This window comes from Ylistrum balloti, unplaced genomic scaffold (genome assembly GCF_031769215.1).
Source record: "Ylistrum balloti isolate Yb309-2 unplaced genomic scaffold, AGI_CSIRO_Ybal_v1 Utg371124, whole genome shotgun sequence".
In the NCBI taxonomy this organism is placed as follows: domain Eukaryota; kingdom Metazoa; phylum Mollusca; class Bivalvia; order Pectinida; family Pectinidae; genus Ylistrum; species Ylistrum balloti.
Genome location: NW_026782617.1, coordinates 461011 through 476843, shown reverse-complemented (window position 1 = coordinate 476843; position 15833 = coordinate 461011). Strand labels below are relative to the sequence as shown.

General features: G+C 35.3%; 2 protein-coding genes across 2 annotated transcripts in view; one reads left to right on the top strand and one right to left on the bottom strand.

Annotated features, from left to right (window-relative positions):
* Positions 1-3964, top strand: part of LOC132560866 (bifunctional 3'-5' exonuclease/ATP-dependent helicase WRN-like) — a 31221-nt gene extending 27257 nt beyond the window's left edge. The window contains exons 27-29 of the mRNA XM_060225570.1: positions 351-510; positions 722-933; positions 1421-3964. Of these exons, the coding sequence (XP_060081553.1) occupies positions 351-510; positions 722-933; positions 1421-1570 (522 nt within the window). The 3' untranslated portion in view covers positions 1571-3964. The remainder of the gene's footprint in view (positions 1-350; positions 511-721; positions 934-1420) is intronic.
* A 2947-nt stretch (positions 3965-6911) lies between these two features.
* LOC132560865 (E3 ubiquitin-protein ligase TRIM45-like) lies at positions 6912-14179 on the bottom strand. Its single transcript, XM_060225569.1, has 5 exons — positions 14013-14179; positions 10981-12085; positions 10249-10416; positions 10096-10134; positions 6912-9600 (listed from the first exon to the last, which is right to left on the bottom strand). The coding sequence occupies exons 1-5, from the start codon at positions 14166-14168 to the stop codon at positions 8987-8989; spliced, it is 2082 nt and encodes a 693-aa protein (XP_060081552.1). The 5' UTR covers positions 14169-14179; the 3' UTR covers positions 6912-8986.
* Positions 14180-15833: the final 1654 nt, after the last annotated feature.

The window sequence follows — 15833 nt, the reverse complement described above, 5'->3', positions numbered from 1 at the left end:
ACTGTGCCTCTGAAAAGGATAAATAAGAAGCAAACAAGGGAAAACCAATGAAGGTCATACAATTATGGTCAATGAGATTCCACTGGAATTTCTTATAATATTTAGTCCCCCTGTATTATTTAGCATATGCAAATTACAGAAAAATCACTAGTCCTGAAGAATTCTTTCAACCAAGGATTTTACAATAGTAGCAAAATCACCAAAAAAAAAATGATAATCGTATAGCATACCAGAGCCAGTCAAATTAGATCTCCACAAACTTGTTTTAATACAAAAATAAAAAATTTTACATTCAGCAACTTTTTTTTATTTACTAGTGTGACTTTCATGTTTGATGCTTTGATTTGTAGGGAGAAATCGCATCCAGACGTTGTTTTAAAACCAACACGATTATATCTCATCTCTGCGAGGCAGTGAAAATTGGTCTGGAGGTTGACATTCAGAAGTTGGGAGTCAATTCTCGGATAGAGCAACTTGTCACAGAGGTTATAAGAGGTCCTTTAAAATCAGGTACAACTGTTCTTACAATGGTAATTTATATAGATAGGACAGGTTCTTCCGTGTTATGATTTCCACACAGAATACATCCTCTTTGTTTTAAAATCATGGTAAAGCCTAGAAAATTTGAACTGTTGTCAGTGCCTGATTAAACTTATTTTGACCCATTGCTGAGTGTGGGGGTTCCATTAATCATACAATATTTCAATATTTATTTTTCCAGACATCAGTTATTTGACGAAGATCAAAGACCTTTTGCCCGAATATATTGAATATAGTCACATCAAACTAGTTATTGCATCATTGTCATGGAAACACGGTCAGGAGGTGCTACCAACTGGGGAGCTGGTCATCTTAGGTGGTGCTGTAACATCCTCTCCACTGAAGGGCGCTTCAGTGTCATCAACAAACAGTGAGCCAGTCCCTTCATCAGAGGTGTGTATACCCTTTTTTAAGTTTGAAAATTTGTATCATCCAGTCTGTATGTATTGACGTTTTCCTTGATTTTAGGTATAATTCGTGAATTTATTTCAATTCAAACATGGAAAAATATGAAGGAAACAAGATCCAAAGTCAGGTCTGATAGATTCAGTAATATCATCAGTCTTCCAAGGATGGATTCCTGGTGGAATACAGGAGTCTGGTTCAAAGATGTGTAAATAGCATGTATATAGGACCAGACAACATCTGTAGGATGAATTGAAGCTTACTGCATACTAGGTATGCCATCCTCAGAACAAGGGATTCATACCTTGTTTGCCGAAATATGTCAACTATTCCAACATGAAAGTTTAATTTTATTAGTACCATCCAGTAATTTCCAATTTTCATGAAGGTTGTTAATTTTCAATGTTTGTCCTGGCTGTCAGTCTTTTGATGAACTATTTAACTGACTTATTGAATTTTTTATTCTTTGATTCAGTCAGTAGGTTCCCAGGATGCTTCTCAGCACTCTCAGAACATGGAGGGGGAATCATCGCAAACTACTGGAACGAAACGAAAACTGCCATCATGGATGTCGTCAAATAAACCAATGAGCAAAAAAATGAAGTCAAACCGTCTCTTTCGGTGATGGATGAGGGAATAAAAGGGGATGATGTTTTTATAAGATACTGTATCACATCGAGCATAATTGGATACTTGTGTGTAGTGTGAATTTAGAACATGTAACATGTGTGAGTGCTTTTATAAAAATTTGTATAATGTTGGTGTCAGTAAATACATATATAGGGGGAGGGGGGGGGAATGTGATGGACAGAAAAATTTGATTTCTAAAGCAGCACAGAGAAAATAAGCATTGTTTCAGAATTGATAATACTGTATACCTGGTTATTTTTGCCCTTGACCATTATACACTAATTCGCCCCGTGTTCATTTTGCCCTCTGGGATTATATAAAAAGAGATTTTGTCTTACACGTTCATGGACAAAAAAGGGCAAAAATTAAATTGAGACAAAAATTTTGTGGTGTACATTAATTGTCCTGTGTATTATTAGTGCTATAATATATACCTTCAAAGATTTATATCATGATAAATAAAGTTTATGATCAGATATTTAATAGGTAATTGTCAGGTTTCACAGTTATGTAAAGATTAAATACCTGTATATAAATGTTTAAAACCATGATATTAACCTTGAGAGGCATTTGTTATAGGACTACATATATATGATGATTTTAAAAATAAGTATAATTTAGACTCCTGACTAACAGGATATTTTAAAATGGACTAGATTACCGCAGTGATATGAAATATGAACATGACAGTGATAGATGAGGAAAAATATATACTGGAAATATAAACAGTACCTTATTCAATGTGATATTCATAAAAGTCAATGCAAATTGTTTGTCTGCTGCTTTTGGAGACAAAATGATGATTAAAATTATTTGTTATGTTGTTAAATGTGATTTGCTCAATCAAAGAATGGAAGGGGGTTATATGATAATGTTGTCTACCACTCCATCCATACACATCACCATTTCCCGACAACAATGTTAATACTTCTGAAACATTCAATAATAAACTTCACACAATGCTTTCTAAATGTGAATGGTTTTTTAGGGATTGCTTTTGAGGTCAGAAAATATTAATGTCAAGGTCACTGTGATTTCAGATAGATGATTTTACCTGATAATCATATTCGGAAAATAAATTGAATTCTCATGGACCAATCAAACTCAACACTTTCACGTCCTGATAGCTTATTGGGAGTACATGCTGGCGAATTTTAATCCTTTGACAATACCTTTGTTAACTTTTAGATTTGAAGAATAAGTATGTAGAAAAATTATTTGATTTGTGTATATGAAAGATTAATTTTTATGATAATTTCCATCAATATTTTTGTGAATCATTAGAAGTCGAGATGTTTGATAATATGACTTTTGCTAAGAATCAAAATCAACCAACTTCCATCAATCAGTACCAAAATACTGGTGTGTGCTAGGAATGATTAACGTAATCACTCATGCTAATCACCGGGGTTTTCCCCATGGTCTCTGGTTTCCTTCCACACTGGGACCCCTTGTGTGCTTCCATCCGAGCCAACAAAAGTAATTAATATAAGTTGGAAAAACTTGCTTTGCAATTGTTGTAAGATCAATAGTTTACTTTAGTAAGATCACTTGATGTTAAAATTTGTAATCCATTTGTTTGAATTGGTTTGGAATTAAATTATTCTTTACAACATTTAGAATCGAATACTGAGACCTATGTAATCAGGTTTTTTGATGCCCTCCAATAAGGAAAATAAGGTAGTATTTCATCTAGTTAAACAAGTCTGGGATTCCCGTAACAGATGTGAAAAGGTAGGGGGTCACCTTTGTGACCTCATAGGTATAAATCGAGTACTCCCTTTCACAGGAAAACTCCTCACATGTTTACAAGTGTGCCAGAAAGAGTGATTTGTATAAGTTGAAATAACTTGTTATAAAATAAATGAAATTTATAAACAAGAAATGAGAAACAATTTGTTATAATGTTTCTTTTGTTGATTTTGATGATTAATTAGCATGATGTGATATAACAATAATTGTGATGTGTTATTAAGTGGTGGTATGACACAGCCAATCCTTTCTATTACAGCTCTTCACTTACTTATCAGAGATTGTCCTGATGTTATCTCCCTTGTCACTGTATTCTCATTAACTCCATCTAGACTCCTGTTCTAATACAGAAAAGTCCTTACGGATACTACACAGCTTTTAATGTGTAATCATATGTTCTAATACAGAAAAGTCCTTACGGATACTACACAGCTTTTAATGTGTAATCATATGTTCTAATACAGAAAAGTCCTTACGGATACTACACAGCTTTTAATGTGTAATCATATGTTCTAATACAGAAAAGTCCTAACAGATACTACACAGCTTTTAATGTGTAATCATATGTTCTAATACAGAAAAGTCCTTACGGATACTACACAGCTTTTAATGTGTAATCATATGTTCTAATACAGAAAAGTCCTTACGGATACTACACAGCTTTTAATGTGAAGTCATATGTTCTAATACAGAAAAGTCTGAACGGATACTACACAGCTTTTAATGTGTAATCATATGTTCTAATACAGAAAAGTCCTAACAGATACTACACAGCTTTTAATGTGTAATCATATGTTCTAATACAGAAAAGTCCTAACAGATACTACACAGCTTTTAATGTGTAATCATATGTTCTAATACAGAAAAGTCCTAACAGATACTACACAGCTTTTAATGTATTATCATAATCATTAACTTCTCTCAGTATTTAGATTGACACGTACAGTTTCCTAATTCATGTTTTTTTTTGTGTGTGTGTGTTTGTGTTAGCGGTTTCTATGGTTTATCAGTTTCAGCATTATGCATATCAAATCATAACTTGTATCAGAAAACAATGTTTGCAAGACATTTTAAATTACAAAATACTGCTTTTGTGTTCATTTTCGTCTTTGAAGGACTACCAGCTATAATGAATTTACGATGATACATTCAATTGTAATTGAGTTTTTTATCATGAATTTCAAAATATCACTTTTGTGTTCCTTTTTGTCTTTGAAAGACTATGCAGCTATAATGAATTAACGATGATACATTCAGTTGTGATTTTTTTTTTTTTTTTCATATTTTTGAACTTATTTTTAACCATTATCAGTATTCAAGTTCTCATTGCTTTTGTTTAGGTTGTATATTGTATTTTTTTTTTCATTTTTTATTTTGTTTGAGTGATGATGAGAAAATCGTGATGATAAATAAAACAAAAAGGAAGGCATTATATACCTTGCTGTTGTTTTGGTTGTTTTTAGAACTTTTAAGTGCCATTTTTTTTACTGCAGTGCAAAATAACATGTGTCATATTTAATCCATTGGATTCAAATGGAAAACTTTTAAACTTGGCCTCATGCCTAATCCTAGGGACACATAAAATGTCAACGGAACCAAGGAATACCAAACACACTCGGGAATTTAGGAATATTTTCTTCAGGTTGGTTATTTGACACCATTTTCTACCTTTGTACATAGGATTATGGTATGGTTGAGAAAGTTGGTCAGTTCCTTACCAACTCATACACTACATTTGTCAGTGTGAGATCAATGTACCAGAGTATGCTTCACATTAATCATTTGTCTGACAAAGGTGATTGTGTGGTCATCGAAAAGTCACTTAAATATTCTACTGGTTATAAGATGAAGGTGACCGTGTGGTCATAGAAACGTCACACTCTAATCTTATACTGGTTGTGTTATAAGATGAAGGTGAATGTGTAGCCATGGAAACGTCACACTCTAATCTTATACTGGTTGTGATATAAGATGAAGGTGATCGTGTAGTCATAGAAACGTCACACTCTAATCTTCTACTGGTTGTGTTATAAGATGAAGGTGACTGTGTAGTCATAGAAACATCACACTCTTATCTTCTACTGGTTGTGTTATAAGATGAAGGTGATCTTGTAGTCATAGAAACGTCACACTCTAATCTTCTACTGGTTGTGTTATAAGATGAAAGTGACCGTGTAGTCATGGAAACATCACACTCTTATCTTCTACTGATTGTGTTATAAGATGAAGTTGACCGTGTAGTCATAGAAACGTCACACATTAATCTTCTACTGGTTGTGTTATAAGAACATCTATTCTAACATGTTTAGTGTTACAGAAGATCGAGTCTTCTCTGGTTTATGGGAAGAAAGGCCATAAGGTGAGACAAAATCAGCCGTATATTTGTTTACTTCCATACCACTTCAGTTAGACTTTGTCCCTTTAACAGTCTGTAATAGTGTAAGAATACCAAAGCTTTAGTTTCGGCTACTTTTACTGAAAGTCTTCAAAGTTCCATTCCATCCTAATACATGTTTATCAATGAAAGGTACTACAGAAAACATAGTCCCAGTATTCCTCATGCTTCTCCAGTCCTGTGTGTGGTCATGCCGATATTAGAATATATCACTGTGTATAGGTCAAGAGTGATCCAACATGTCAACAATTTGATCCACAAATACATTATGAATTGGGAAGGAGCTGTTTGTGTTGTCTTCACTGTCGACCTACATTCTGTCCTTTTTTTTAGAGAGGACTTGGTTTACTTTTTGTATCCACAGCAGTTCCCAGAAGAATTTACTGAATATCATCGATTGTGGGACTTTGTACCTCCACACAAAAACTTTAAAAGAGTTATCACCCTTTGATTTTTCCTGTACCTAAATATTGCTTTAGGATATCCTCATAAAACATTCTAGTTGATGTTTGGAGAGTTGTATCAGAAATTTCCTTTAAACGGCAGTTATTATACGTCATTCCACTTAAATTTCCTTTAAATGGCAGTTATGTCATTCCACTTAAATTTCCTTTAAACAGCAGTTATTATTCGTCATTCCACTTAAATTTCCTTTAAACAGCAGTTATTATATGTCATTCCACTTAAATTTCCTTTAAACGGCAGTAATTATACGTCATTCCACTTAAATTTCCTCTAAACAGCTGTAATTATACGTCATTCCACTTGTAATATGTAAATATGTTAAACAGTAGCTAATATTGTTCTTTCATTTAATGCTCTTTCTAATACTGTGGCTACCAAAGGTATAGACATCTGACCAAGAAAGGTCACCATGATTTTTTTTCCCTTTAATTCAAAGACGAGCAGTGCTAGAATCGTTTTTACAAATATTCTATCTATTGTTAATTATCCAAATCTTAAAGTCATACATCAAGGAAAGCCATTTACTGTTATATTTTATTGAGATGCTTAAATACAATCAAAACAGCATTATAGAAATGCAAAAATCACAACACAAATATGCAATTTTGACAAAGTTGTTCCATTAATAATTTGCTTTAAGAAGTCATTAGTAGTTATCTTTCTGCAAACTTGAACAAAAAAAAAAAAAAATGTCATATACATAATTCCACAAATAAATGTTTAAAATTGCCATTATATATTCAGTGTAATTCAACTAAAGATTATTCTACTACAACAGGTAAAATAGTAGGATTTTGAAATACATTGTATACAGAACTATCTAATGTAGTACTGACACAAATGCTATAAAGTCTTACAAAGCATACAAGTTTGGACTACAAGTAAGGTAAGTTAACTTTCTTATCAGGGTTTACACCATTATGCAGTAAAACACAGCATTTGTCAGTAACTTGTGTAAAAAAAATGTATATGCTAATTAAAGTAAACTTCACATCACCATGGAAAACCATAAGTAACGTAAACTTCACATCACCACGGAAAACCATAACAAAGAAAATTTCATATTCAAGAACTTACAAAAATATATATGAAGTATTCAATTGATTTTGTTCCACACAAAAAAAATATTAAGATATAAACAAATTTTTAAGTAAAAAACATATTGAATAGTAAAAGAAAAATGTTACTTCTGTCGGCCAATTTATTTGAGAAGTATTGTCAACGAAGTTGCATGTTTATACACCATACTTCAAAAAGGAGATGTTTAATATCAACATTACCACCAGTGTTGTCATTACTGATTCGTCTGGTGTATTTAGTGGTCTGAAGCATAGGGAGCGTTGGGTGATTTGTCTTCATTGTGGATGGCTTAAGAAGTTTTAAACTTGGAAGAATGTGGGGTTTTTTTTATATAGGATATACAAGAAACTAAACATTTGTGTTGCTGATAATGGCAAATTTGATTTCAGCATAAAATATAATGGCCATTCAGTTAATACATTCAGTTCAAAAAAAGAAGAGATAATTCAAATGACAACTGCATGTTATGTCTTTTCATAATGCAGAGTTATCTGCCCTTGTGAACAGGAATTAATTTATGTTATTAGCTCATGATAGAAACGTCATGAGGAAATGAAGCAATATTCTTGTGCAAAATATTGATGCATGATTGGGTTGAAAAACCTGTTTTTATTTCATTAGTTTTATTATAGAAAAACAAGATGTTGTGTAACTAAATCTATTCAACCAAATATGTGAACTGAATGGAAATGACAAGGGAGAGAACTGGAGCAAAATGATCAGTATTTGTAATGCCTTAAAAAACGTTAAAATGATAATTTTTGCGATTTACAAAGTAAGCTTACACTGTATTGGCTATAACACTTTACCTTGTTAACAAAAAAATTGATCCCGAAAATGATAAGATATTGAATGTGCATCAGCAGATAAACTGCTTATAAAATTCAAACTCTATTTACCGGTTGGCATAACTTCTTCATCTTGAGTGAAATCAATATACAACTGTGATGAACGTAAAAACTGGACAAGTTCAGTGATACTTATAAGTTTGACAACTCCAGACACCTGCCTCAGACAAGGTCTTTAAAGATGTTTGTTGGTTTAGTGCCCTCCGAACAGCCTGGGTCATTTTAAGGCAGTTTTTCCATCAGTAGCCGGTGGCTACCTCACTGAACAACATACGGGAGGCCCATTGAATGTCAATCAGAGCAATTTTGGTAAAGTGTCTTGTCAAAGGACACAGCTACATCAGCACCAATCCGTTCCTCATCTTTTTGAGAAACACAAACTGCGATGAACCACATACCTCAGATCTTCACCTGAGGTTAGGTAAGATTGAAAACTTCTGTCTCTAAAATGATAGTTTAATATCAGTAGCTGCATTTCTGATTGTTCGCAGTCAATGGGAATGTCAATATAAATAACAGTATAATAAATGTGAATATTGACATTACATTATCATTTCACAGACAGAAATTGTCTGTCTAAGGTTACATTATCCTTCACTCCTCTCTCTAACCAAAAGACTAATCACTATGAAAGTATAATAAATGATTATATGTTCATATATGCATAACTCTAAATTGTGACTTTCATATCAATTAATAAGCAAGATTGGCTTCAAATTCCCCTTCAAATTATATTGTCAGCTGATCTGGCAAAAATTACCTCTAGGATATATTCAAAGCAGTATCATATACTCAGAATCCTTATATACAGTTAAAATATGGTACAGTCTTGTGTTCTTAGCTAGTCACAAAACCATCTGTTATCCTTGTTCTATTCCTGGTTGATGGCGTTTCCGGTACGCAGGTTCATGGTAACTTCAACCTGGAAGGGATTGTAACCTGCAACAACTGGATAAAGTGGCTCTGAACCATCGACAGCATCGATCACACAGATCTGCTCGCCTTTGGCACAATCAAAGATCTTCCATTCCTGTTTGTCGGTATCCACCATGAACCCAAAGCTGCGACTCATCGTAGCTCCAGCCTCATTCATGGACAGACTGTCGTGAAAGATACACTGGTTGCCATGAGCGATGTGAAGGCAGATCCTGTCGCAATCACTGTGGTGTGCACCAATCAGCGACCATGCAAAGTTCTGGCCTTCTACATGGTGACGATTATCAACAACGCCACCACGTGCCAAGCCGATCTCGAATACAAGGTTGCATTTCTCAAGGGGGCGACGAATCTTGTAGCGGACATAGAGCTCATAATAATGGCTACCAGGAGCTGGTAAGGGAACAGTGCTAATGGCACCCTTGTATTTTTGAAGAGGGTTTTCGCCATGAGGCTCGGTGCCTGCTGCAGTGTTTAGGAAAGTCTTGCCATCAGGGGAGACAGTCACATCTCTATGTGCACGGGCACGGTCAAAAGAAAACTCGGTTCCTGTAGGGACGAAATACATCATAGTTACAATGGAAGCCATCAAACAAATTCAATGTGAATCATACATTTTATATGATACATGTACCAATACTTGACGCTCTTCTAATGTTATCAGGTTTATGAAAAATACGAAATTTAGTATATTATGAGGCGAATGCACCTCCTCATCTTGATTTTGAATTTTTTACAATTACTTTCGATTTTCTTCAGCTGCCTCTTATTTTTTAACATTTAGGCCCTTAGAATCACTGACAAGTCCTTGGACAAAAGTGTATGATGTAGTTTCATTCATTGTTCAGCTCTGCTGTATCTTATCCAAATCTGTATTAAATTGTGCTATTTCTTTGTGTGTCATTTGTACAATCTAAAATACTATTTTAGTTAATGCGATGAAGTACTTCATTTCAGGTACTTTGGGTCATAAGACAAAAAAGAATGCAAGTTATCAAAATTATTTTGTTTAGAGTTAAGTCTGTAAAAAAATTTCTTACTCACGTTTTGCTTTCTGAAGAATGGCTGCTGGAATATTGGAAACTGAAAAGACAAAAGGAAAGAAAAATTATATTTATTCACGGCAAGGGTTGAAATCTTTTATGCCAGAAAATGAACAACAAAACGTACAGGGTTTTATTTAACAATTCAACTTACTGCTAATATCTGTGTTTGGAATGACTTGGAATGGAAATGTCCCAATTGGACGATCCATAACTCGGATTTCCATGACATGGTCACCGGACTCGAAAGGAATAAAGCTGATGCGGTAACAATCATTTGAACCAGGCAAACTGTTGTCTACCCGTGCCAAATTCTCCGTTCCTGCAATGAAACAGAAAGGATTTACTCGAAACAGATAAATAAAGTGGTGTAAACATTTGTACAATGACCAAGAGAATTTGATAAACAAATGTGGGGGTTATTTTCGAGATCAATTTTCATTTCATTTTATCTATAAAATTTAAGCACATCTGAAAATATTACACGTGCGGGAAATTTTTGCGATCTAATGACCTTCGCGTAATTAGCGTAAATTTCTCCCTCACATTAATTTCCATATTTACAGTAAATCTGACTTCGATTGTAAGACATCATTTACAATGTTGTTTCTTTGAAACTCGCAGTCACAACATTTATTTTCAGAACAACACCCATCATCAGTGATATCATTTCAGCAAATTTCTCTCAGAAACTCTTTGTGGTATCAGATATACGAAACACACACACTGAACAGTACGATAAGCCCAGTAACTATGAGTAAAAGTCAGGGTGGGCTTATCATCAATGAAAAACCATACGTTAATAATTCAATTAAACAGTAAAATATGAATGGGCTTATTACCAGACATGGGTATGTCTCTAGATGAATATTATATATCCACCCACCTTTTGGTCCCCTTACACGTGCAGAGATCACTCCCGCTTTGTCATCAGACTTTTCACCTGTATAGGTAGCTGTAGAAACAAAGAATGTTGCAACCTCACTCTCAATGGCATCTCCCTCAATCTCTATCTCAGTATGCGGTGGGTAGATTGAAGAGGCCCACACATTTGCCATGGCGATGGAGTCCTTCTGTATCTCACCATGTAGTCCCTTGTGTGCGAAACCAATTGCAGCAGTCTCGTGTGGCTTCTTGTCGAAGGCTTGTAAGTTGAGTGATCTCATACGCTTGATAATGGTCTTTTCTATCTTGAGAAGGGCAGAGGAATTAGTATATGATAAAGCCTGATCAGAGAAGTAAATCGCTTCCTCTATCTGATTTCTATGGGCAGTCAATGTGCTCATCTGGGTGTCCAGAATCTTTGTCTTCCGATCTACATGGCTTGCTACTTTGTTTTTAAGTTCCTCGCGACGGTTCTCCAAAATCTTTATGTATCCATCGAAGGCTGCATCAATCTGCATTTCTACTTCACGACCTTTCTCGCCCACAGCTGTCGTCTCAATGTCAACATCTCTGATGACACTGGTCACCTTCTCCTCTGTTTTCTTCAGGTTGTCCATTTCTTTGCAGATATCTTGCTTTTTCTTGATGCTAATTTCATCAGTATTGCTAATCTGGTGCCCGTCACTATCCTTGTGTTCACATAAGACGCAAACATAGCAGACTGGCTTCTGGCATTCAACTTTGGAACAGTACAGGTTAAACTTCTCATTGTGTTGGGAACATCTTTGAGGATGGCTGAATGGGCCCAAAGTCTGCTCCTTCTTCAATTTCTCCATGGTAATAAGCTCATGCGACTTGGTAAAAGTTAGCCTCTTGTGGGCCTCCTTGCACTTGTTACATAGGAACTCGCCACATTCCTGGCACCTGTGAGTGGCAACACTCTCCTCTCCACAAGATTGACAGGCAATTTCAGATGGTGCTTCTTGTACCCGGACAAAATCCATCAAATCCTCCCTGGTGTCATCGCGAGGAAATTCTTTCATGTCAGTGGAACTTGTCTTGTGCTCAACCTTGCATTTGGGACACATAATCTTCTTGTCTGCGACCTGTATACAACATATCGAAATGATAAATACTTATGGTGCTCTCAAGTAACGTGAATATTCTTTGTATCTACGGTCTTTAATTTTACTAAAGGACACAATTGGACACCAATTACAACAGTATCATTGTACGTTTTTAGCTGTAGAATTTCTTTATATCACTAATGCTTCAATTCTTTATTTTTGTGGTAAGATGAATTAGAATTTATGAAAAAAAGTCACACACAGTTGGTACTGTTTATAAGAATAAAATTAAAATATTAAATAATACCAAACATCAATTCACTATGATCAATATATACAACAAGAGGCCCAAGGGGCCTTAACGGTCACCTGAGGAATATATGTCAATAATCTGGGGATTTTAAAATGTTGCAAAAATGTAACAACACTTGTGCAGGACCAAGTGTAAAACATCTGTACCAAGTTTGAACATGACCCAACCCAATGGTTCTTGAAAGGAAGTCCATAATGTCTTAGCCATACAGAGGCCAGGGTGGCCATCTTGGATTTTGAATCGCCCCAAAAAATTAAGACACATGCCAGGACCTTGTGTAGAACATTCGTATCAAGTTTCCCCTTTTCCCTCCTCCTGGGGCCGCTATTGGGGCCACGCTCATTTTCTTCGCAATCTTGAAGCGGCTTCCCATGGGGATAATTTGTGCCAAGTTTGGTCAAAATCCATCCACTGGTTCTTGAGAAGTAGTCATTTAATGAAGGTTTTTACATATGGCCCCTTTTACACCCTTTATGGGCCCAAAGGGGACATTATCACTTTTTTTCAACATAATTTCATATGTCCTTTACTAAGGGATGATGTCTACCAAATTTGGTTGAAATTGGTCAAAGTTGAATTTTCGACCCTTTTTAAGCGCCCCCCTAGTGGGGCCGTTTTTGACCCGATTTTTTTTTCATTCACAAACTTTGTAGACCTTGCTATAAGGACCCTAAATATCAAATATGAATTTAATCTGACTGTTGGTTCATGAAAAGAAGATTTTTAAAGATTTACCTAATTTTACCCCCCTTTTTCCCCCTCCTGCGGCCCCTATTGGGGCCATGCCTTTTTTCTTCGCAAACTTCAAGCAGCTTCCCATGGAAATTCTTTGTGCCAAGTTTGGTCAAAATCCATCCAATAATTATTGACAAGATGTCATTTAAAGAAGGTTTTTACATATGGCCCCTTTTACACCGCTTATGGGCCCCAAAGGGGACATAATAACTTTTTTCAACATAATTTCATATGTCCTTCACTAAGGGATGCTTTCTGCCAAATTTGGTTGAAATTGGTCAAAGTTGAAATTTTGACCCTTTTGAGTGCCCCCTAGTGGGGCCGTTTTTGACCCGATTTTTTTTTTTATTCGCAAACTTTGTAGATCTTGCTATAAGGACCCTAAATATTAAATATGAATTTAATCTGACAATTGGTTCTTGAGAAGAAGATTTTTAAAGATTTACCTAATTTTACCCCCTTTTCCCCCTCCTGGGGCCCCTATTGGGGCCATGCCTTTTTTCTTCGCAAACTTGAAGCGGCTTCCCATGGGGATGCTTTGTGCCAAGTTTGGTAAAAATCCATTCAGTGGTTCTTGAGAAGAAGTTGAATATATGAAAAGTTAACGACGCACGACGACAGACAAATCATGATGGCAATAGGTCACCATGAGCCTTCGGCTCAGGCGACCTAAAAATTAATGAGAAACATATGTTTTTAGTTCAATTTGAGAAAAACATATGAAAAATAAATTATAATATCGACAAATCTATCCAGAGTTTTTTTTTTTTTTTTTTGCTTTGAATAAATGCTTAATAAAAAAAACTTGATTAAAATTAATGTGTACACTGCTAATTAAAGAGTCTGTAGTCATGTTTACTATGGTGACAATTGATTACGGTGACCTTAGTCACGTTCAGTGATCTTGAACTATATTACCTTGTCCTTGACACACTTGAAGCAAAGGGTATGTAGGCATGGCAACAGTCGTGGATGTTTGTCATCACTGTCATAGCTAGTGCGGCAGTTGTGACAGCGAAGGAATTTCTCTTTGAGTTGATCCACCCCCATCGTCATGGACGACAGAGATGCCATAGTGATGTTGAAGCTGGCATTGGGGATGGTACCCTAAACAAAACAACAATGGTATATTAGTTTAAAATAAACCAAGAGGGCTAGTATCACTCGTTTAAAAGCTAAAATGGTGAAATAATATTCTTCCTCAAAAAAAAAGTTTTGTAATGTACAACGTGCCAATGTACATGAGAAACAATTGCTCTTAATTCATATCTTGTTTTTCACTTAATGTTTTGTCAAGGTCATAGAATATTTAACATTGATCCCCGTGACCTTAAGTAAAGTAGGTCAAAGTCATGTATATGAGGATACAATATAGCAATTCATCACAACTGGTCAAATAACAAGATTGTGTCTCCAAGAATTAGAGAAAGAAGATTTTTTTTAGGTTTTTAATTTATTGGACCCAGCTATGACCATGAATGTAGACCATGGTCATTTATAAGAATATCTCTAAATGAAACAAGAGGCCCATGGGCCTTAACGGTCATCTGACAAAAAGCAAGCCAAACTCTAACAAAAGCGAGTCTGCCGATAAACAGAGGGCTTTATAGTTACAACTTCATCTGAGAATGTTGGAGCTTCAATGTCAATTCTGTTGGCCATCCAATTATTGACAAGTTGTTAAAATACCATCATTGCATGACGCAGCCCAAATATCTGTACCTCTGTCCTTTTGGTCATTAAGAAGTTGTTGAAAGATTTGAACACTCGGACACTTTCACTCTATATGAATATCATGATTGTGTGCTTTGAACTTGTGAAGCAATGCCTTCAGATAAAGTAGATTGCCAATATTAACCCCTATGAATTTTATTGCCCCAACTGTTGCTTATTGAAGAGAAGTTGTTTGTATATTATAATATATTTGACCCCTGTGACCTAGAAAGTGGGTCAAGGTCATTCATTTGAACAAACTTGGTAGCCCTTCCTCCAAGCATCCTACAGGCCCAATATCAGCACTCTTGGACTTTTGCTTATTGAGAAGAAGTCATTTGTATATTTTAACATATTTGACCCTTGTGACCTTGAAAATGGGTCAAGGTCATTCATTTGAACAAACGTGGTAGCCCTTCATCCCAGCATGGCACAGGCCCAATATCAGCACTCTGAGCTTTTTAATTGTTGAGAAGTTGTTTAAAAACTTTAACATATTTGACCCCTGTGACCTCGAAAGTGGGTCAAGGTCATTCATTTGAACAAACTTTGGGCTCCATGCCAGCATGCTATGGGCCAAGTATTAGCCCCCTAGGCCTTCTAGTATTTGAGAAGAAGTTTTTTGAATGAAAAGTTTGCGGACGACGCACGGCGGACAACGACGGACGAAGTTAGATTAGACTGAAGATGATAACTACCATGTCATGACCATACTGCACTTTCTGCCATAGGAGGTAATGTTAAAATAAGTTTACAGAAATTTTAAACCAACAATTTCCTTTTTAGTAGCTATTAGAATAAATTTATTTCAAGTCAACACTACCTAATTGATTTAATGAAAAAAATATTTAATAATTTCATTTTTGGGCACAGCTTTTCAGATATCGAATATTTATCATCTTAATAATCTTCTCTTGGGTAAATCTTCCTTCATAATATACAACACCTGAACTGATTGATACAAACAATTATTAGTGCTAGCCCATATACTGTAATAATAATACAAAGAATCTAAGATTTAATCAT

Coding starts and splice junctions, on each gene's coding strand:
- LOC132560865 (XM_060225569.1), bottom strand. CDS start 14,168: ATGGCATCTCTGTCGTCCATGACGATGGGGGTGGATCAACTCAAAGAG. Junction 10,417..10,980: donor ACGTGTAAGGGGACCAAAAG/GTGGGTGGATAT, acceptor GTTTCATTGCAG/GAACGGAGAATTTGGCACGG. Junction 9,601..10,095: donor CATTCTTCAGAAAGCAAAAC/GTGAGTAAGAAA, acceptor TCGTCCCTACAG/GAACCGAGTTTTCTTTTGAC.